General features: G+C 39.3%; 1 protein-coding gene across 1 annotated transcript in view; it reads right to left on the bottom strand.

Annotated features, from left to right (window-relative positions):
* The window catches only part of Dnah11 (dynein axonemal heavy chain 11), a 302,556-nt gene that overhangs the window by 90,929 nt on the left and 188,769 nt on the right, over positions 1-22,858 (bottom strand). The window contains 3 exon segments of the mRNA XM_074065140.1: positions 5,519-5,665; positions 11,205-11,438; positions 19,262-19,423. Coding sequence (XP_073921241.1) covers positions 5,519-5,665; positions 11,205-11,438; positions 19,262-19,423 — 543 coding nt within the window.

The raw sequence follows: 22,858 nt of genomic DNA, 5'->3' as shown, positions 1-22,858 counted from the left end.
TCCATCTTGGGTAATGAAACAATGACACTCATGCCCATTCTTCTGTTGTGGGTTCTCTTCACAGGCCAAACAGGAGCCTCTTGACACAAACCCATGCAGTTTGGCTACAGGGAAACCAGGCTGGCAAACTCAACCCAAACCAATAGGAGTATTTTAGCTTCCTTTTCTTCAGGTACCTATAGAATTTGAATGACCCATAAGAGTGAATTTTTAGTCCTCAGAGAGGTTTGAGTTTCAGTGATGTGGCACTGGGAACCAAGACCTAGTCCCCACTGGGGGCTGGTTCCTGTGGTGACAGTGATCGTGGAATAAAAAATGTGAACAAAAGTGCATTTCTTCAGATGTGTTTAGAATGAACAGGTTTAACCATACCATAAAATTAAACACTGCTCACAACAAATTATGTTGTCTACTACAGCTTTATTAGCAGTAATTACCTTTCTCCTGATTAACCATTATTTTGCTGTATACTGCCCCTTTTATGAACATAATTGGTTCAGGGTAGATATGTGCTCTCCTGCTAACACATACACAGCTACTGTAAATGTAAATAAGGAAACCCTGTATGCTTACTGAGAACTACTCCAAAACCATAATCCTCAAATCTTGCCAAAACAGGCCATGGAAAGTCAAAGAATACTACATTTTCTGTGTGCTAGAGAACACCATCGCAAATGAGAGTATGTGGAAGGAAGTTACTACCTCACATTTATTTATCTTCTGTAAGGGTGCCGTGGATCTATCAATGCCATTTGTTACCATTTATAATGGCATCATTTCAAATTATTTACTTTGGACTTACGGTCATAGATTTTTAGTATTAGGTGAGGTCTTAAAGAATCTCTTAAAGAGTCTTCTTTTAAATGGATTATTTCTATGAGCCAGGGAACAGCCACTCCTCTTCTTCAGACTCCTTGACTGGTAATGCAGTATTATTCTTTGGGGGAATTTTTATAAATAAGTAAAAATATAAATGAAACAAATACTTTAGGTTGGTCATCTTATTTCTCATTTCTAATACCTCTTACCCTAAGGTACAACATATTGGGTTAGTGAAAATTCTGTGTATCTTACACTTGGTAGGCCACCGTGTGTAATTTCCTCTGTTGGATGGCTCAAAGATAGCAGTTAGCAAGGCTCAACTTAGAGAAGAGGGATAAGCTGCATAGATCTCACAGCGTGTGTGCTCCTTGCATATGTTAAAATTCTGTGGTAACCAGGGAGAGAGTAAACTCCCTCAAAACTGTTTGCTAAGAGTTGAATTGTGTTCACCCACAATTCATATGTTGAAATCTTCAACCTTAGTACCTTAGAATGTGGCTGCATTTGGAGATAGGGCCTATACAGATGCAGTGAAGTTAAAAAGCAACCATAAAGGTTGTATCCTGACCCAATCTGCCCAGTGTCCTTGGAAGAAGAGGAAGTTTGGAAACATGAGAGACAACAGTGATGCGTGTTCACAGAAGAGAGGTCAGGCAAAGTCATAGTGAGGAAGTGGCCATCTACAAGCCAAGGAGGGTCTCAGGAGCAACCAAAACTGCTAACACCTTGACACCAGCCCCAGAACTATGACAATACTGATCTCCGTTGTTAAAGCCTTTGTGGTATTTTGTTACGGTGGCCCTAGCAAACTAACACTGCTCTTCTCTGCTTCCAGCCTATTTGAAATTCCTGACGGTTCTCCAAAAACCAGACCCACCCATTCTTAGAAAAAAACCAGTATACACAAAAGCTGACAGCCATCCAAAAATGTGGAGAATACCCAACTGTTGAAGAGACTACATTAGTACTTCAACTTAGAAAGTCCTTCCACTCACAAGGAATCCCACTCCATACAAAGTGGAAAGCATTTTGAAGGTGGTCATAGTACTCCAGGACTCCTGGGAATTTTAAAACTTGAACCTAATAAGTCAAAGATGGAACAACTAATTGTCACAGGCTTAGTGGTGCTTATAGTCACTGCTGGCAATGTGGCAATGACAGTAGTCTGAATGATCCTTGATTATTCTATAAACCAGAAGCAACAATTTCAACCTGCTTCTCTACATGGGTTATCAAGATGCACAGCACATGAAGAAATGCTCAGCATCAGGAAATTAGGATTCTGCCTCACTCCTATTAGAATGTCCACCATTGAGAACACAAACACAGCTGGGTGCTGGGCGCTGGTGGCTCACACCTGTAATCCTAGCTACTCAGGAGGCAGAGATCAGGAGGATCACAGTTTGAAGTCAGCCCAGGCAAACAGTTTGAGAGATCTGACCTTGCAAAAAGCTTTCACAAGAAATGGCTGGTGGAGTGACTTCAGGTTTAGGCCCTGAGTTCAAACTTTGGTACCGCAAAAAGGAAAAACAAGAACAACAACAAAAAACACAAACAAATGTTGGCAAGGATGTGGGGAAAAAGAACTCTCATACACTGTTGGTAAAAATGTAAATTAGTACAACCACTATGGAAAATAGTGCAGAAGCTCAAAAAGCTAAACATAGCTCTGCCATATGATCCAGCAATACCACTCCTAGGGATATACCTGAAGGAATGTGAGTCAGGTTATAATAAAGGCAACTGCATGCCCATGTTTATTGCAGCATTATTCACAATAGCTAAGCTATGGAGACAGCCAAGATGCACTACTATGGATGAATGGATTAAGAAAATGTGGTATTTATATAAAATGGACTTTTATTCAGCCATATATAATAAAATTTTGTCATTTGCAGGCCAATGTATGAAATGGGAGATCATCTTAAGTAAAGTTAGGCAGGTTCAGAAAGCCAAAGGGCACATGTTTTTTCTCATATGTGGAATATAGACCCAATACAAATAGGAGCGACACTATGGAAAACAGGTCACACTAATGGAAGGTCACAATGAAACTCCCTGTATAGCTATCTCAAACAAACATGAATGTCTTTTTTCAAAAGCACAGGACAGAAATGTAAATCAGGTCCTGTCTGGGGTGGGCATCAGTGGGAGGGGGGAGGATATAAGGAAAGGGTGGAGGAGGGTGAATGTGGCAGAAATATTATGTACTCATGTATGAAAATGGAAATATGAGACCTGTTGAAACTATTCCAGGAATGGGGGAGGAGGAAAAAAGGAGAATGGTGGAGGGGGTGAATTCATCTATGATATATTTATTATAAGAACGCTGGTAAATGTCACAATGTACCCCCAGTACAACAATAATAAAAATGAAAAAAAAAAAAGAGGCACAACAAGATATATATATATATATATTTTTGGTACTGAGGTTTGAACTCAGGTCTTCTTCCCTCTGACGGGCTTGAGCCATGCCTCCACCCTTTACTGCAGTTATTTTAGAGATAGGATCTTGCTTTTGGCCCAGGCCACCTTAAATGGTGATCCTCCTATTTTAAGCAGGAGCCTTTGCTAGACTAACAGGTGCATACCACAATGCTCAGCATTTTTTTCCCTTGAGATGGGATCTCACAAACATTTTGCCTGGGCTGGCTTGAGTCAGAATTCTCCCGATCTCAGCCTCCTGAATAGCTTGGGATGCTAGGTGTGCACCACAGCACACAGCTGTTGGTTGAGATGGAGAATCATATTTATTCTTTCTTTCTTTCCTTCCTTCCTTCTTTCATTCTTTCCCTCCTTCCCTCCTTCCCTCCCTGCTGCGTATTAAGCCTGGGGAGCCCAATTATACAGGATCAGGATGAGTTTATTTACCTTTAGTAATAGCACAGCATCAAGCACATGGCTAAACATTTGACACTGTGAGCCCACGGCATGTACTCAGTTAATTTCTCACTTCCACATAGTTTAATTATAAAAGTGCTTCTTTGCAGAATCACCCAACTTAAAATATTTCCTTCCCCTCTTTATCTACTTGGTTTTCATCAGAGCAGTTATCACTAACTTAAAGATCTTGTTTCTTAATGTGTCACTTGATCAGAGTTTTCCACTGCAATGCAAGCTACATGAAGACAACTTTGTGAGTCAAATATTCCCAAGAATCTAGAACACTGCCTCACCAAAACACTCAAAAGGTAACAAAAAGTGCCCTCAATTAATATTTATAATTAAGTTAAACTCCATAGTCAAAATGAAAGTTAAACTGTTATTTTTACTTCTTGCTACACATTAGGTATAATAAATCATATGTGTCTTCTTCATGATTGAAGAACCACATGAAACAACGTATCAGATGAGTTCTAATTTGCTAAAATCTTTTCCCTCCTTTCTGGGGATAATTGTACCTGATAAACTCACATGCAAAAATGTGAAAATGCCTCTAGAATACTTATTCTATTTCAAGATCTCCAAAAGGTGGTGATAGGTTATGATACAATAATTACTAGAACATCACACATTTCTGTAATGCCTCAAAAATATCCCCTGGGTGGAATTAGCTTATGATAATCATACCATGTGTGATACCTAATTGCTTAATATAATAATGTGCTTTTTAAAGACATTCTGCACTTATTCTTAAACTCAATGGAAACATTCATTACCAAAATTAGGAATTATATGACTACTGGTCATGCCAAATGTACCTTATCTTTAGCTTCAAATAAGTTGTGTCTTATTTAATTGTTCAGAGTTTTAATTTTCAATATACTTTAAGCCATTAGTTGTGCAAGTTGTACATTAGAAAAGAGAGAATAACAGAAATTGCAGTCAACACCACAGGAAAAACTCAAATTTTTCTGATACATTAAAATATAATAGCATCATGGTTATTGATTTGTTGGTTGTGAGAGGGTTAGTGGCTGATAATTTTTTATTAACTGGATGCCTAGCATAATCTTTACTCCAAAATAATTTACTTCACACACATATATTCATTCAATTAAAAATATTCATTAATTATCTGTTTCCTGTGCTTTTTCTTTTGGGAAAGAAGATACACAAAAATATCTTCCATTTGTAGCTGAAGTTTTAGTAAAAGATGATGACAAAAGTTGTATTTATTCAGAATTGCTAAAAATCTGAGCACAAAGAAAGCAGAATCTATACAAATCTTAAAGGCAATTGTTTCCAACAATAAAACATAATACAGAAGGCTTGGGCCTCAATGGAGTCAAAAAGAACAAATTTAGCTTAGGACTTAATAATAAACTCCAGTGGTATTATTAAAATGCAAAATTTGAAAACCATCTTGCAAAGTGTCGGAATGGGCTTTGTTAACAATCGAGTTGTTCAATTTGCCTAAAAACTGGAAACCTTTAGAAACCTCGGAGGTGACTTCCTGACCTTTACTGTATTACAAATAGGCCTGATGTTCAAGATCCACATCCATTATATGCTTGAATGAGCTCAGTATTTATTGTTCTTTCATATCATTAAAGAGCTAAAAGGTTGGGAAAATGCACAATGTAAAGAAAGGTCAAGTGGTAATCATGGTGTGAAATGCTGTTACATGTGTAACTATAATAATTCTTTAGACTTTATGCTCCCTGGAGAGGAAGTTGTTCAAAATTGTTCACCTACAAAGGTTTATTTTGTGCTAAATATAGCTCAGCACTCTAAATGGTGGAATTAGCCTGACCTTTCGCTCCTCAGCGTCTGCGATGGCCTTTTCCCGGCTCGCTTTCTCCGTCTGAAGGCCCATCTTTGTGATCAGAGCTTCAGTATCATGATTTCTTAGCTGCAATTCTGCTTCTTGAGAGGCAAGTCTGGCTTTCAGATCTCCCACCTAAAGAAGTCATTACTCTGGAATAACTTGTGTTGATAACAATGAAGAACAGACATTACTTATTTTTTCTAATATAGATTCAGGGATCCCTGACAGTGAGTATCATTCACTGGTTCCACCTCGATTTTACTGCAGTCTCATTTGCAAAAGTGCAGCCCCATTTTTTCCCCCACATCAGAACAAACAGAATGGTTTCCAATGGTTTTGCAGAAAATGTAATGAATTTGCATTACAATAAGCAGAAGTTAGGGAGACACTCAGAGGTCAGATCACCCCTAGGCCCTCCTGCTTTTCTGGTTATACAGATCAGTCTCAAGATAGCCAGGGCCCTGGGGAAGCATGTGATAAACTGGAGGAACCATACACACCTTATACTCTCCAAAGGAAAAATCATTGGAAGCTTCAGATGAGTTGAAGACATGAACTCTCTTGGCCTTTCTGCAGACTAATTGTTGCATGTTGAAATGGTTACTAACATGTCTTACCTTCCCTCTCCCCTCAAGGGAGATGGCCTTCTTGGCTTTTCTCATCTTCTCTTGGCATTAGTTTTGGACCACACAGACAATCTAACATGGAGCTTAATACCTACTAAGAAGGACAAACTGCATGTGGTTTGTGGGGTTGTCAGTATGGTATGGTCAGAAGCCAGGAGAGTGCCACAAAGGTGGCATTCCTCCTCCGGGCTCACCACTAAACAACCTCACTCAGCTCTTGTGGAACACAGTTGTTCTGAAGCATCAAAAAATGTATCAACTAAAAAAGAACGCATCTGCCCATTTTTCAGGTGCAATTTCTTTAGATTCAGAAGTTATCATTAGGTTCCTAAGTTTGAGGACCACGTAAATCAAAGCAGAAATAAAGTGCTAGAGAAAAACTGTGACTCAGTTCTCAAAAATGTGTGAAATCATCACAATCAGCTCTCTGTTCCATTTTTTTTTTACAAGGACAAATATTACTATTTTTAAAAATCAGAGATACAAAGAATAATCATAGTCACTTATTTTTAACTGAACTGATAAAGACAGCACAGTGGTTCATCTTGTGACCATCCCACCACTCTACCCAAGTAAGCTCTAATCCCCACCGCCAACACCCGTGTTCACACTCTACCTAAACAGCACAATTGCTACTATAAATATGACTTGCACTATTTTATATATATACATATATGTATATATATATATATAATATAAGACTGATTTTTTTAAGCCTTTCTGAGAACTCAGGGAAACCTTACAAGTGACATTTATTTCTCTGTTCTTTTCAGCCATTGAAACTAGTCTCATCTTAGGCTGTAGTCAAAAGAACCATCCAAGAGACTAGGGAGGAAACTGTTATTTCAAGCCTTAACTTCAGTTTCTAAGGAAGCAGTTAGGTCTGAAATATCCAAAATGAGTCAAGCTCTGGAAGAAAGGCTTTATCTATGAAGAAGGTCACTATAGCCATCTGTGGTGACCTAAGCTGACTCTATTTTGGTGAGGGGGTTATTACTGTAATAAGTGAGCATCACTAAGGTTTATACACTTGTATCTCTAGTGGCATGGGTGTCCATCTCTGTGCAATTGTTTTAGTGACACAGATCCATAAGGGGATACGTGCTATAAGATGAAGGCATTTTGGTCTATATACAACCTGATCTGTCATGCTAAGTCTTTCCATTCTCCACATAGAAAGTCATGCTTTACTTTCATAATAAATTGATTTTTCTAAAACTATCAGGTAATCATTAAATATGCCAGCCACTTTTCTGATATTAGAAGCATTCCATGCACAAATACCTAATAAAAAGAAATGGGGTACATCCCTTCAATAAAGGCTTCATGGATCTTCACAAACTTTTTTCCTAATGTTTTTAGCTGAGGGAGAACAGAGATACCCCAAGCTGTACTGCACTTGGCAAGCACAGAGGATTGGCTTGCCCTTTCTCTTCTCCCCCATCCTCTGACTCATCAGTACAAAGCTGGGATGATTAGGAAAGGACAGACTAAGGAAGGAAGAAAGGAAGGAAGAAAAAAAGAAAGGAAGGAAGGAGAGAGGCAGAAAAGGGGGGAGGAAAGGAGAGAAGGGGGAGGAAGAGAGGGAGGAGAGAGAGGGGGAGAGAGAGAAAGGAAGAAAGGAAGAAAGAAAGGAAGGAAGGAAGGAAGGAAGAAAGCCATAGACTCTCTCCCCTTCCTTTTCCTAAGGCCACCATGCTGCCATCTCTGTGATGACCTAAGGTGCTATACCACTTGCCTTTCATGTTGTCATTTGGGAAAGATAGCTCCAAGTGTGGTGAGGTATATTCTTCTTTGCCAAGGGTTGCCCTACCATTTTCGGTGATAGCACTATCATTTCCTGGGGCAGAGTCAACAGGTTCAGGTTGGGAGATCATTGAAAAGGATGTAAATGTTGCAAGGCAGAGCTCCTTCCTCATCTTAGCTCAGTATCCTAGGGTTCAACAGAACTCCTACAAAAATCCTTGCTACAGAAAGGGGTCTTGATTTAAGTGGGGAAGAATAGGAGAAATAAGTAGGGGGAAGCAGAAAAGAAGGGAGTAGGGCAAACAGAAGGAAGAGCCAGATAGATGTGTATAGAAAGAACAAGTAAAGAAAGACATTCTTTGTGGGGAAGGAGCAGATGTGCAATATGGACCTGCTGTTGGGGGCCTCCCAGCTATTCTTTATATCACTCCATCCTAACCATCCTGAGAACGTTCTCACTCTGGTTTCTCTTTCCCAGACATGATCCACTGCTTAGTACATACCCCAGTGTATTGTCAAAGAGCTCTTCCTGATATATGAAGTTGAGTGGCACAGAAGGGAGTGGTGCTTTGGCCTACAGAGGGCTGGGATGTCCTTCAGGATGAAAGGTGCTGGTACCTTTAACCAGCCTTGTCTTATTTCTACCCTAGGCACAGATGGGCCATCCAGCCCATTTTGGGGGAAAGTGGTCCAAGAAAAGCTGTCCATGAAAAATCATATGGCAGTAGAACCTGGTGACGACACTTTGAGAAGCCCATCAGCATTTCTAGCCTTGAGATGAACACAAGTGAGAATTTATTTTTCAGTATACTTTTTATTTTAAAACATTTTATTTAAAAGTAGTACCAATAAAAACTGAAAATCTGAAGAAAGACAAAGTCACCCATCCTACTATAACCACAGTATCATATTTTTATTATATGCCAGGTGTGTTATTTGCAGTAACGATCACTCATGCACTTTCGTATTTTGCAATGTTTTTACTATAACATTTTCTCATGTTCTTCATAATATTCACTGCTTGTTTTTAATGAGTATATAGTGTATCATTTGTAGACATCAGTTTGACTATCTAGACTAGGGGATGACAACCTGTAGCCCCCACATTTGTAAATAAAGTTTTATCGGAACATAGCCTTGTCCATTTATTTACATATTGTCTATGGCTGCTTTCATGCTACAACAGCAGTGTTTATGACAGATGTTATGGTCTGCAAATCCTAAAATATTTACTATCTGGTCCTTTAAAGAAAGTATGCTGACTCGTGATCTAAATGTTTCAGTGGTTCATAATTTGGGCTATTAAAAGAAATGCCACTGGAAATATTTTGTATATAACTTTTCATACTTTGGTCAACTGGGGATATTAACAAAAGTGAAATAACTGGATCTAGTTAATAAAGACGTGTTTAGGGCTGATACTGTCCTACACACACACACACACACACACACACACACACACACAATCTCTTTCTCTTTTGTGATATTCCATCTGTGATATAATAAGGATGGTGGTGATAAGAATGGAAAGGAAGGCCCAGTACTCTTGTAGGTAGCATTTCTGTGGTCCCTATTAATCCAGACATGTAAATTTACACTCTTGAGGATATTTCTAGTTTTGATTTAAAGTCAATCAAAGAGGAAATAATAGTCAATAGAAAAACAAGCTAATTGAAAGAAATCCTTTACTTTCTCCTGGAGATCAAAAGCAGGCTGAAATAAACTCTCCAGGTGTTAGAGGCCATATAAAGCCTGGCTGTAACAGCAGAAAGGCACTGAGAGGGCAGGGGAAGGGAAGAGGTGGTGGTTTCGACAATGACATCACAGTGACAGCTACTGTGGGACTGACAGAGGAAGCACACAGTCTCCACTCCTCTGAGCACATATTCATCCTAAACCTACACATGATTTAAATTAAACTGTTTCTCATAAGAATAATCTCATAAGAACAATAGTTTCTCTATTGTTCAAGTGTAAGTTTTGAATGATACAAATTCTTCTATCTGGGAAAGTTTTATTCAGAAATAAAATTTATGAAATGGAATCAGCTAGTCAACCCTGATTATCTTGAGATAAAAGGCAAAGTAGGCTGATGGGTCTCAAATCCCATCTTTTATAAATAAAGTAAGTGTCAAGAAGTATACATGTCATCTTCTATGGGAAATAGTCTGAGTGTCTGGCAGCATAAATCCATCAGTAATTTTATAATAGACTATTGGAGAATCAGATTCTACCGTAGCCAAAGTAAAAGACATCGGCAAATCTGGATCACCTTGCAGTTTTTGAGATGACTTCAAGATTTCTCTAGTCCTGTTATAGCTGAGAGAAGCAGAGATAGATATAGGCACCTCAGTCTGTAGCCCTTCCCCTTCAATCTCAGGCAGATAAACTGTAGTTCTGATAATCCCACAGTTTGCTTCATGTCAGCCTTTACTCTTCATGAGGTCCAGGTGAGCCAAGAATGCTACATAAACCTGGGTGGCATTTCCTTTATCTAATTCCATCTTTTCTAAATACTTAAGGGGAGTACCCATCCAGGCTCACATGGGGGCCACATGTGAGCACTGTGGCTGGGAATGCTGCCCGGGGCCACATCACTACAGCCCAGGGTTGGCTTGCGTCAGCCTGCTTCTCCATTCTAGCCCCTGTCGTGTGCCGGTGGTGCAACACACCACCACCAAGTGTTTTATTCCATCTTACAGCCCAGTTGGCTCAAAGGAAGTCCTGGTTACTCTCCAAAGTCCCCATTAGTCACATGGTGACTGCAGGTACCACAGACAGCACGTGGACGGACATTAAAATAACACAGATCTGGCTTCAAGCCCCACCCTTGTGGCTCTCTGGCCTTAAACTCTTTAAGCCTCATGTACAAAATTGAGTAGTGAGACTAACACCCTGTGCCAACTCCTGACGTACTCCTGCAGGTTGGAGATACGGTCCTTCCAGGTGTTGGGGCCTGGTGACTGAGGGCAAGCCATCTGAGAGAGTAAGTGACTGAAAGGAACAGCCCAGACAGCAAGGTCAGAGGAAACTGATGGACCTTACCACAGTCATCAGTCAGGTACGGGGGTTGAGTGTGTGAGACCAAAAGGGATCCTCAGTCCATCCTAGTATTCTAAGATTCCTGAACATAATCCCAAGGTCCCAGGAGGGGGCAATGGGTTGTGTCTTCCTTGTGTACTCACAGTATAAGCTTTAGAAGTAGCATCTAATATAAATGGTAAGCACTGCTTCAAGTGGAAGCATATTTTTCTATAAAAGAACAGAGAATGTGCTTAGAGGAGCACACCTGGTCATACCTGTGAGGCGGTGGTTTTTAGTTTCTGGATACCACTTGCCAAGTGCTCTTTCTTCTGGGATACCTCTTCTTGTTTCTTCTTCAACAGATGCTTAAACAGTGATATTTGTTCTAGAAAACTCTTTGGGGTGGTATAGTTGTGTCTTCTTTCATTCTGGTAATACCTGGCACTCATTTCATTTACGCTGTTGTGAACATGTGCCATGAAAAGGCTAATAGACTCTTTGTGCAGTGGCTGGAAACACAAATATTGCAATTCTCATAAAATCCTCTGAAATTGCTAATGTAATTTAGAAAATAGAAGAAAATTCAACAAAATTATGCAACATTTTTTCTCCTAAAAGCCAGAACACATTATAGAAACTAGGAAAGCTTATTTAATCTTTAAAGAGACATCCACAAGAGTACAGAGATTACAACCAGGCATTTGGTTTTCCTGTTTTCTTGCCAAGTTAGGACAAAGGATTTTTCTGTGCTCTACCTACCAAACTCAAAAGCCAACCTGTAACAGAAACTCAAACTCCTCTTTACAATTTGATTTTTATCTATCAGGTATGCAAAAGGGAAAATGGAAAAATTGAGACACAAGCTTCTGAAGAATTTTTATTTGATTTCAACCAAAACTTGAGACAAAGAACATTGATAACCCTGCAAAGTCATAGAAAAAAAGAGAAGCTAAAACAGAGAGAGGTTTTTTTTTTGTGAGAAACTATGTTAAACGAACTGGGTGGGTAAGGTATCAAAGTCATTGCTTCTAGAGAAAAATATAACTATCTTTTCCATTCTTATTTGGAGAAAAACAAAACAAAACAAAACCCCCACACATCACTGAACATCTCTCCTCTGAAGACCTCCTGACAAGTCCCTGCTATCCTTTCCTTTGTGTCCTCTGTGACTTCTGAAGTAGTTAACTTTTTAATTTGTGGAGTCACATCTCCCTCATTTTAATGATTATTTATTATGTTCTGTACAAGATGAACCAGGTTCAATTAATCAAGGGAAGCCTAAAAATCAATTAATATGAATTAAATGAGCTACACCAACTCTTAGGAAAGTCACACATAATTTACCAAACGGTTGTCAATAACACTCTGGCATCTCTGGGAAAATTGCACACAAGTGGCTGGTGATGCAGCCAAACACTTCAAACCTGCGCCATCAACGCTGCAACCAGAGGTGTGAGCGGAGACAGGGTGAAAACCAACCCACTGCTTCAAACACACAGCTTTCCAACCTCTGACAAATCCCTTGAGGAGGCAGAAAATCTGCACGTACTGGATTGTTTCGTCTATTTAAATCCATCTCACTAGTAACTGAAGTAGTATGTTTTCAAAGCAAAAGTTACATAAAAGAAACTACAGATGCAAATCCTGAAACAGTCTTTGTTTCTGGGGGAGCTAAGTCATGCATGTATCTTATCAAATGGCAGACTGAGAAAATCAAATTTATAAGCAAGTTTGCACAAACCTCATAGAAATCATATTCCCTTGGGGACTTTATTTTTAAGAGTCTGGCCTCAGCAGAAATGTGTGCACAACTTTGGTCTTTGTTCCATCTTGTTTTAATGGCAGCTTAAAGCACACACGTACCTTTCTACAACACAGATAAATACTTCCTCAGCCAAGTGTAACCTCCTTTCAGGGAAAAAAAAAAATCCCTGGCATCTGCCCAACCATGATCCTGATGAGGAGGCTCCTCGGCGGCCCTGCAAGCTCTCTTTAACAACAGTTTCATTTGTAAGTCTCCCGTGGAAAGAGTGGTTTCCGGTAGAGCTGGAAGTGGCCTGAGACAACTTGTCTCGATGGGGCAAAATAACTATTGTTAGGGGGCTTAACAAAACGGCACAGCATGGGAGACTTGCGGAGCCAGGGAGCAGCTGGTTGTAATTCACACTGTTTTTCAGAAAACTCTAATCGGTCCAGAACAGACCTCTCTGAAGACTGGTCTTCCCTGCATTCTCAATTTGTCACTTTCTCTTATGATAAGGTCAGTAGTGACAGCACTTCCTGACATTAACAGCTGTGGCTTTTAAAAGGGTCATTGTAGAACTACTAATTGCAGTAATTTCATTAGCATAAATTATTTATTCTGCCATTCATTTATCTCCAGTTTTCTTTGGAGGGGGGAGTGGAGAGGGGAGAGGAGAGAGTAGAGAGGGGCAGCTGCTAGTGCGAGACCGCAGGAATGGCAGAGCAACGCTGTATTTTTCGCTTGGAGAGGCTGCAGGGAAGAATATCATTCCTGCTAGATTTGCCCCTCCCAAAAACCAGTTGGTACCATTTTGGAGTCATTTTGTAGCCAATCCTTCTGAAAGCAAAAATAAAACTAAGCAGAGTGCCAATGTCAAACTGTTATAAGTCTAAGGTTTTCCTACTAAGATGCTTTGGAAAATAGCATTGTTTCCACTGAACAATTAAATGTAAAGATAAGACTGCTTTCTCCTCACATTAAGGAAAAAATGTTTAATTTCTAGTCTCTCAGTTGGCTCACTGTAAACAAAAAAATAGTAAACTCTTGGCTATAGTCCTCTGGCAAATCTCTGCCAAGCCGAACACTCAGGCCCCGTGTCTCTGCACCCAAGGGACCAGTGTCTCTCATTTGTTGAAAATGACAAGCCAGGTGCAGTGCCTCATGTCTGTCATCCTAGCTACTCAGGAGGCAGAGATTGGGAGAATGGTGGTTTGAGGCCAGCCCAGGCAAAAAAGTGAGATCCCACCCCAGCCAATAAAGCTGGGTACAGTGGTGTACACCTGTCATCCCAGCTACACAGGAAGTATAAATCAGAGAACTGCTGGCCAGGCCAGCCCTAGGTAAACACATGAGACTGTATTAAAAAAAATAACAAATCACAAAGGGCTGGGGGTATAGCTCAAGTGACAGAGTGTTTGCCTAGCAAGTGTAAGGCCCCGAGTGTAACCCCAGTACCACAAAAAAAAAAAAAAAAAAAGAAAAAGAAAGAAAAGGACAGAAGTTGAATGCAAACCAATACCTAGGTACCAGCACCAAACCAAGTATCTTTATAATAAAGTTAAACTTGGGAGAATTTTGGCACCTATAATGTCATATATCTACAGTACTACTTGAAACTTTTCTTCAGAAACTATTTGTATGTTAATTTTTAAAAATGTCAAGCAGCTGAGCTATGAACTCTATTATTTACATTTTGCTCCTTTGGGGGCTGGTAAAAGAATGTATTAATTAGACACTTGGCAGCAGTAAGGTGGTTTATTAAATAAAGAATACTCAATAATGCATAAAATGAACAGGACTGCATTTTAGCACCTCTTCTAAGCTCCTCACAGCACTTAATCTCCCTGAGAAAAAGATTCTGGAGGTGGTCAAACACACTGGGTTCGAATCCTAGCACCTAGATCCCGGCCTGAAAAGCTAGGGAAGTCCCTTCACTCCCTATGCTTCCTCTACCCACAAAATGACTCTTTAAGGTTGTTTCTTTTCTTCCTTTAAAAATAGTCAAACCTAAGCACAGCAGTCAAGAGGAGGAATGAAGACTAGACTCTGGTACCCAGCGGCAGGTGGCCCCCTTACCAATGGGTTAGCTTGAGCATGGGCCTCCACTCCTCACCTGTCAACAGGGCAACTAGTGGTCCCACCGCATGTGAAAGCTGGTGATCAGACTGGTAAATTCAAAGCATATACAAGTTGTGCCAGGATGGCAATACCAGCAGCAGTCTTTACCAGAGGAGGACTGACATTGCACAGCACAGCAACAAGTGTTAAATGCAGCAGCAAACAGTATTCTAAACTGCATGCTAGGTTTTTTGTTTCCATTTGTTATTTTGTTTAACGAATGCATTTTGCTAGCTTGCCTTTCACTTTTTGCATACTTGTCAAAGGCAAGATAAATTCAACAGAAGTCAACAGTATCTAGGTGAGTTGCTAGTCATCAAAGAGGTGGCTCCACGATTCCCTGACACAGCATTAAAGAAGCAACTACAGACTGGAGGGTGAGGAGGTCAGATGAAATCCATCGACCCCTTTTATAGCAAGGGGGCAGGAGAAGGTGGAGCTCGTTCTGGTGATGGCAGCATTCCAGAAAAGCCACAAACTACAAAGTTGAGCTTAACAATGGTTCCATATGAGTCATTTTGGCTTTCACCATAATGGGACATCCAGACTCCTAGGCAGCCATAAGAAAATGGACTCTTGCTTTCATGACACAGGTAAAAGTTTGCAAAGCTGCAAAAACCCTGGTCAGCAACATTCTTTTTATAACCCCATTCTAAATTTGGTTAACACGCATAGAGCAAGAAATATATTATAGACAGATATCTGTACAAATCAGTAAAGAAGAAAGAGAACTAAAGAATGGGAAAGAATATTAACTTCTTGGTCCTTTCATACCCATTTGAAGATATGCTTAAGCCAGGAGGAAAGTTGGCAGATCTAAGATAAGTTTGGTTGTATTTGCCTTTGCCTTGACATTTCAAAAGTGGCTTCAGGTACACCTTAGAAAGAATTTTCCCCAAACAGAATTTCTGGATCACAAGGTTATCTTTTTACATTTTTATTCATATCAAATCATCCTAACTTATGTTTCAAAGAAAGAACTGTGCTAGCAGTCATTGCTGTAATATAGTTATCACTGATAACTTATTAATACTGTTAATTTGTTTGGCAGTACTGGGGTTTGAACTCAGGGCTTCATACTTCCTAGGCAGGTGCTCTACCACTTGAAACCACTCCACCAGCCCTTTTTTTGGCATGTGTGTTGAGTATTTTTGAGATGGGGTATCATGAACTATTCTTCCAGGGCTGGCTTTGAACCATGATCTTCCTGATCTCTGCCTACTGAGTAGCCAGGATTACGGATGTGAGCACTGGTGCCCGTTAATATTGTTAATAATTTCAAAAAGATCCTGCAGACCACTGGAAAATAAGTCTTTACAAAATACACTTTCATAGGCTAAACCCCACAAGTTCTGAGTTGAAGAGCTTCAGGCAGTCTGGAAAATAAATGTATTTCTTAAAAAAGGCAGATGGTAGTGAGCTGTGTGGTTATATTGAAGCAGAACCACTTCAGAGGGACAGAGAACTTTAACAAGTCCCTTGACCACCATGCCTGAAAAAGATGGATGGCTCCATCTTGCTCAGACCTTTACGCCTTCCAGCATAGGCCTCACTCTCAGTCAGACAGCTTCTATATTTTAAATTTACATTCAATAATTTCTCTACTGCTCATAGAAAGGCTTTGAAAAGCAAAGCCACTGTCCTTTTATTGCCTCAGTACCTCTTTGCTTTCTTTCTGGCATTTTCTAACTAGAACCTGTGCAGTAATCAGTAAGGTCTTCATCCATTTACTGCCCCAACCCTTAGCGTTTCTAACCCATTCCTAGGGATACAGAGAGGATCTCCCCTCCCTCTCTCCCACCCTCCTGCCTTACACCGCCTCCTGCCCCTCAACGTCCCAATCTCCTGTGAGAAGTAGTATGTGTTGACACAAAAATCTGACAAATACACAGTGACACATGTGTCACACTGTTTTGGTCATTTTTTTTTGTCAGCTGTCATTTAGTTCAGTATCAGGTAACTGAGAAGTAGCACAAATATTTATTTAGACACAGCCAGCCTGTACTCCTGGGTGCTGAGTGTGTAGTCATGGAAAATTATATGTCAATGTACAGAAAACCACTTGCTGCTAATGAGTCCTTTCTCTGTGGCCAAAGGGGGCCACCTTGATTAAGTACCTTATACTCATCCAGTGAGGTCAATAATTAAGAAGTGCCCAAATTATGCTGATAACTTTTACTCTTAATGACAGAAATTGAAACTAAGGAAGTGATCAAATTAGCATTCATTCAAAAAATTTAAAAGCTCTTTTTGACCTCTGCAGAAAAGACACCACATGTTTTTAGAAGAACATGGACACACTGCACTCTGGATTATAATTATGGCTCCCGAGCAACAAATTAGGAAGGTGGGGAAGTTAAATAAGCACCTTCCACTGAAATGAAATCATCTGGCTAATTTGTTTTGAGGCATAATTCAGCTTGATAGAAAGGGTAAAGTGCCTTTACAATTCCTATTTGGCATTTGTTATCCTATAGGAGGCGTTGTGACACCATCAGATAGAGCTTAGCCCCTGCCAGGAGCCCTCTGGACTTCCAGGGATGCAAATCCTGCCTCAACCAGCAGATGTCAATGGTCACTGGCAGATCAAAGCTGCTTCAGTCAGAACTGTTTTCCAATGGCAGCCACCTCCACAGGAGCAGCAGACAAGGAACTTAGAAAGTATTGTGCCAAATGCAAACCTAAGCTTTGATTTCCAACAATTTGAGAACAAAGCATCCAGAAACAGTGTGCGCTGATTCATTCTTCTTCCTTATTAAACCAGCCTAATAAAATGAACCAGATAAAATACAGCTTTGCTATTTAAAAGTCACATACTGATTCCCTGATGCTACAGAATTTTGAAGACCTTTTATACCTCTCAGAAGACCAAATCATGCCCTAAAGCATTTGGTAATGTGGAGAACTGAGCAAGTGCTCAAGAAATCTGAGTTACTATTTCATGGTCATTATCTATCATATTTAATGGTTTTCTGATTTTAAGATATAAGATATTCCTGGCAGACTTTAGTGGAGCTGTTTCCCCTTTCCCCCATTTATTTGTGGCAATGTTTTAAGTGGAGAAGGAGAAAGGAGGAAGTTGAGTACTTAAAACCTTTATCATATTTGTATCTTCCATGTTGGTTATTTCTAGAGAGTTCTTCCCTTGTAATCTAATATTGAACAGATTCACAGACATTTTAGGAAAAGACGTTAGGAGAACAGGGTTTCCCTCCACAAAATTCTGTAAGCAGAAGTGCATATTTGCAGTGTACTTACCTGTATAGATGCTTTTTTTAAAGTAGAGGCAAAGGAAAGATGATATAACCACCAATAAATCTAGCTAGCTGCATGCCAATCAATTAAATGGGTTTCTAACCACCTGGCCATCCAAAGATATAGTATGAAATACAATGTTGAAAGCCTGCTTTGGGAAGATAGCATCCGAAGTTCGTGCATGAGAGAGATGACAAAGGACTGCTCTTGATAAACCTGCATTAGGAACAGGCGTCATCCCTCACATATCCTCAATTCTGCATTGGCTCTGAGAGTTCCTTTCAATACTGTTGGACCTACTCTAGGACATTTCACCTCATCCCTAAATGGCATGAGAGGACAAGGCTATAGGGGAGATGCTCACTTCTACCACATTCCTCAACTATCTAATCAGAAAGGCTCTAGATAAAAAATAAACCTTCCTACCATGGGAATGTAACACAAAGCTTCACATTTATATTCCTTTTCTCTTTGAAATGAATGCTTAGAGGTTTTTGTTTGATTCATAAAACCATTTAAAAATGTAATGCAAGGTACAAATTTCATGAAGAAGAAATAACAAACATTACCCATAACACATAAATCCATACACTGAGGTGGAACTCAATGGTATCGTGCTTGCCTAGCATGCATGAAGACATGGGTTCCACCCCCAACAACACACAAACAACAACAAAAACTGTAAGACAAATAAACAGACATATGTGACTAAATGATTATGAAACTGATAGGGACTGGTTTTCACCTGTTAACAATGTACTGAAAATAACCACAGTTAGTCACCTTACTTCTTTAGGAATCAAACATGGCATGGCTGAGGGTGACTATGTTTCTGTTTGGGTTTTCAGATGTGGACCCAAAGGATTTATATTTAATAAACCACATTGTGATTTAAGGAAGAGGTGACTGGTCTTAGCCCTCTGGTGAATCAGCACATCAGTGAGAAAGTGCTGGAGTGCAGAGTGTGTGTGTGTGTGTGTGTGTGTGTGTGTGTGTGCACGTGGTTGTGCACATCCATCTTCATGTGTTGAAAAAAGGTCAGTCACCATATTCAATAGACCATAAATGAACAAAGATGATTCTGTCATTTTAAATAAGAACAGTATTCTGATAAAAGGTGCATTTTGGAAGGTACTTATCCGTTGAGGACTTTCAGGCAGTGTTCACATGTGTGCATGTGTGTGAGCGTGTAAGACTCAGGCTAACGCAGCATACCTCAATGCCCTCCGTTTCTTCAATGAACCTCCTGCTGACTGAGACCAGAGCCTCCTGGGGCCACTCATGAAACCAGTCAATAGCAGTGCAGTTGACTATGGCTGGAAACTTCCGATATCTAACTCTCAGTGTGTGACCAACTGGAGAGAAACACAAAATGATCTGTGGAGACAGGGGAGCAGGGCAGAAAAAGGAAGGTGATGAGTGAGCAACGAATGACACTGCAATCTTTAGACAAGGAGAGAAAGGAGCCCAGCCAACCATGACATTAAACTATCCCAAAGCACCACACAGTGGAAAGCAACACTAACCTCCACGGGGCACACACAGAACTGCTGTGTGTTGGCTTTGAAATTTGTCCTTCTTTAAAGTGTGGTTGGTGGTTAGTATTTAATGTGACACTGTACTTGTTTCCATAACACACAAGTAGCATTATAGCAATAAAAAATAAATCATGTTACAATAGTACCAATACTTCATCTTCTGTTTTCTTCCCTTCTGTAGAACTATTAGGTTCACAAAAAGTGTATGATATCCTTAAAAAAAAACCCCAATGTCTTATCATAGTGAATGTTTATTTCTGTCTCCATTTAAAATAAAATACATCTGCTTGTGTTCTTACTTCAGAGTTTCAAAGGGATAAAATAATTTTGGTTTAAACATGCTCCTGCTGAGAAATTTTTAAATTTCTGATGTAAATCTGAAGGGTTTTTAAAACTTGTTATTTAATGATCTAAAAGTTAATTTAAATCTGAGTAAGTCATCCCTCAGTATCTGGTATCCATGGGGACTGGTTCCAGGCTCCACCAACCCCCCTACCCAAGTAAAGAACTCAGAGGATGCTCAAGTCTCTTACATAAAATGGCAAAGTATTTGCATGGAACCTATACACCTCTTACTATATCCTAAGTACCTGTTATCCTCAGTACAATGTAAATGCTAGGCAAATAGCCATTATGCTGTGTTGTTTAGTGGATCAAAACAAGAATTAAGGTTTGTGTCTATTCAGTATACACACAATATGTTTTAGAATATTTTTGATGTCTGGTTGGTTGAATCTGTACTGAGGAGCCCTGAGATAAGCAAGGCTGACTGTATACTTCTGTACTTCCTTTATGCACATAGTGCCTTCTGTCAGTAAAACCTGAGTTTGGCTATGGGAGGAGTACCTTAGTCAGCAAGATGGATGGGACCCCATTTCCCTGCCTTCCTGAAGATCCTCTCTGAGCTGAAGAGGGTTCTCAGAGGAGATACACTGGGGGAGTCTCCCTTCCTCCTCTGCTTCTTTTTCAAGTCCTTATGAACCTGAGATCCCTGGGGAGACATGTTGGCTGGGAAGAGCTCAGGGGAAAGTCTCTAGAAATGCTCAGACTTGATAAGGTAAAATGAAGCCCATGTGGCTCTAAGGCTGTAACACCTAGAGACCAGGAAATTAATGGAATCATTTTTCAAGGGGTATGATTTTGTTTTACTATAGCACTTTAAAAAATCCATGCAAAAATTCTCCAGCATGTATTAACCCACATGATATCTCAATTAACAGGTCTACTTTATATACCATGTTTATGTAATAACTCAAGCTAGATAAATCCTAAGATCTAAAAATTTTTATTGAGATTACAAATACAACATAAGCTCTACCCTCTTAAAATTTTTAGTGTACGGTATGATATTCTTAACCACGAGCACAATGTTGTACAGCAGGTCCCTAGAACTTTTTCGTATTGTCTCACTGAAACTTTGTCTTTTAAAGAGCAGTTCCTCATTTCTCCCTCTCCCTGCTCCCTGGCAAACACCATTCTAGCTTTTCTTCCTTGGAGTTTAACTGTTGTAGATACCTCATATAAAGATCATGCAATATTGGACCTTCTGTGATGGGCTTTTGTCACTTAAAATTGTTGCCCTAAAGTTTCATCCATGCTGCAGCAAATGACAAGATTTCTTTCTTTTCTTTAACTGAATGAGATCCCACTGTGTATGTATACAACATTTGCTCTATATATTCACCTGTCCATAGACATTTAGTTTGCTTGCACATCTCAGCAATTGTGAATATTGCTGCAAGGAACAGGCAAGTGCAGATGTGTCTTCAAGATCCTGATTTTAATTTCTTGGATATGTACCCAGTAGTGGGATTACTGAATCATATGGTAATTCTATTTTTTAATTGTTTGAAAATATACCATTTTCCATAGCTGTACCATTTTACATTCTTACCGAGGGCTCCAATTTCTCCATGTCCTTGTCAACACTATTTTCCATTTTAAAAAATATAATAGCTATCCTAATGGATATGAGATGATACCTCATTGTGATACATTTCCCTGACAATTAGTAATGTTGAATATCTTTTCATATACCAATTTGCCATTCACACATCCTCTTTGGAGAAATGGCTATTCAAGTTCTTTGTTCATCTTTTACTTGGGTTATTTGTTTCTCATTATTGGGGTATAAGCTAATATTGATATTAACCCTTCATTAAATGTGTGGTTTGCAAATATTTTCTTCCATTTCACTGTTTGATTTTTTACTCTGTTTCCTTTGTTGTGCAGAAGCTTTATAGTTTAATGTAGTCTCTCTTGTCTATTTCTGCTTTTGTTTCCTATGTACTTAATATGTCATATCTAAGAAATAATTGTCGTAGAGTGCTTGAACCTGTCTAGCAAGTGTGAGGCCCTGAGTTCAAACCCCAGTTCTCCAAAAAAAAGAAAGAAAGAATTGTCAAGTGCAATGTTAGGAAGCCTTCCCCTGTTTTCTTCCAGGTTTCTGTAGTTTTAGGTGTTATGTTTAGTCCATTTTAGGTTGGTTTTTAAAGAGGATGTAAGATAAGGTCTAATTTCTTTCATTTTTTTGGGCATGGCATCAAATATCTTAATGATATATTAGCTGATAGTAATTTATTCATTATATTCAAGATTCTAGTTACAAACTGAATGGCTCCAAAATTGCATGTGCTAAGTTAAGGAATCTTGCTTATAGTGCATAGTTCTCAATTATACTTCAGTTCTTAGGTTTCTCCTACCAGCCTTTCTTCTCACACTTGAATATTTTCCTTTCTTCCCAGCAAGTTAATTTTCCATACACAATTCATTTCCTACTGCCAATTTTAGAGGCTTTCTTTATACATAATTGTAGCAAAGGCAGAGGAAGAAAATCAGCCTGTATTTGAGATCCCAAATATTTCCATGAGTTCTACATTAAATCTATTTCTACATTTGCAATTGGCATAATATTATCAGATCTTAATAACCTATTAAAGAAAAATGTATCTGAACCACATTTGTTTAGCTTCAGGGAAAAAAATACTTTCCCTGTATTACTTTACTGGTATGCCCTCATTATAATTAAAAAATAATATAGAATGGTCATTTAATTTTTCTTTTCCACAATTGAAGACATTTTTTCTTACATTATTTATTGTTGCTTAAATAAGGATCCTCATGATGTATACTTAAAATTTCTCAGTTCAGTCAGGGAGATCAATTGCAAAGGATAATCTAGGAGCTTAGTAGAAAATTTCTGCCAATTCTTACACCCACTTAAGATCTAAGGAATTAAAAACTCTGGAGATAGGACTCTGTACTTTCAACAAAC

The sequence above is a fragment of the Castor canadensis genome, chromosome 2, assembly GCF_047511655.1.
Source record: "Castor canadensis chromosome 2, mCasCan1.hap1v2, whole genome shotgun sequence".
Lineage (NCBI taxonomy): Eukaryota > Metazoa > Chordata > Mammalia > Rodentia > Castoridae > Castor > Castor canadensis.
This window is presented reverse-complemented; position numbering and strand designations above follow the sequence as displayed.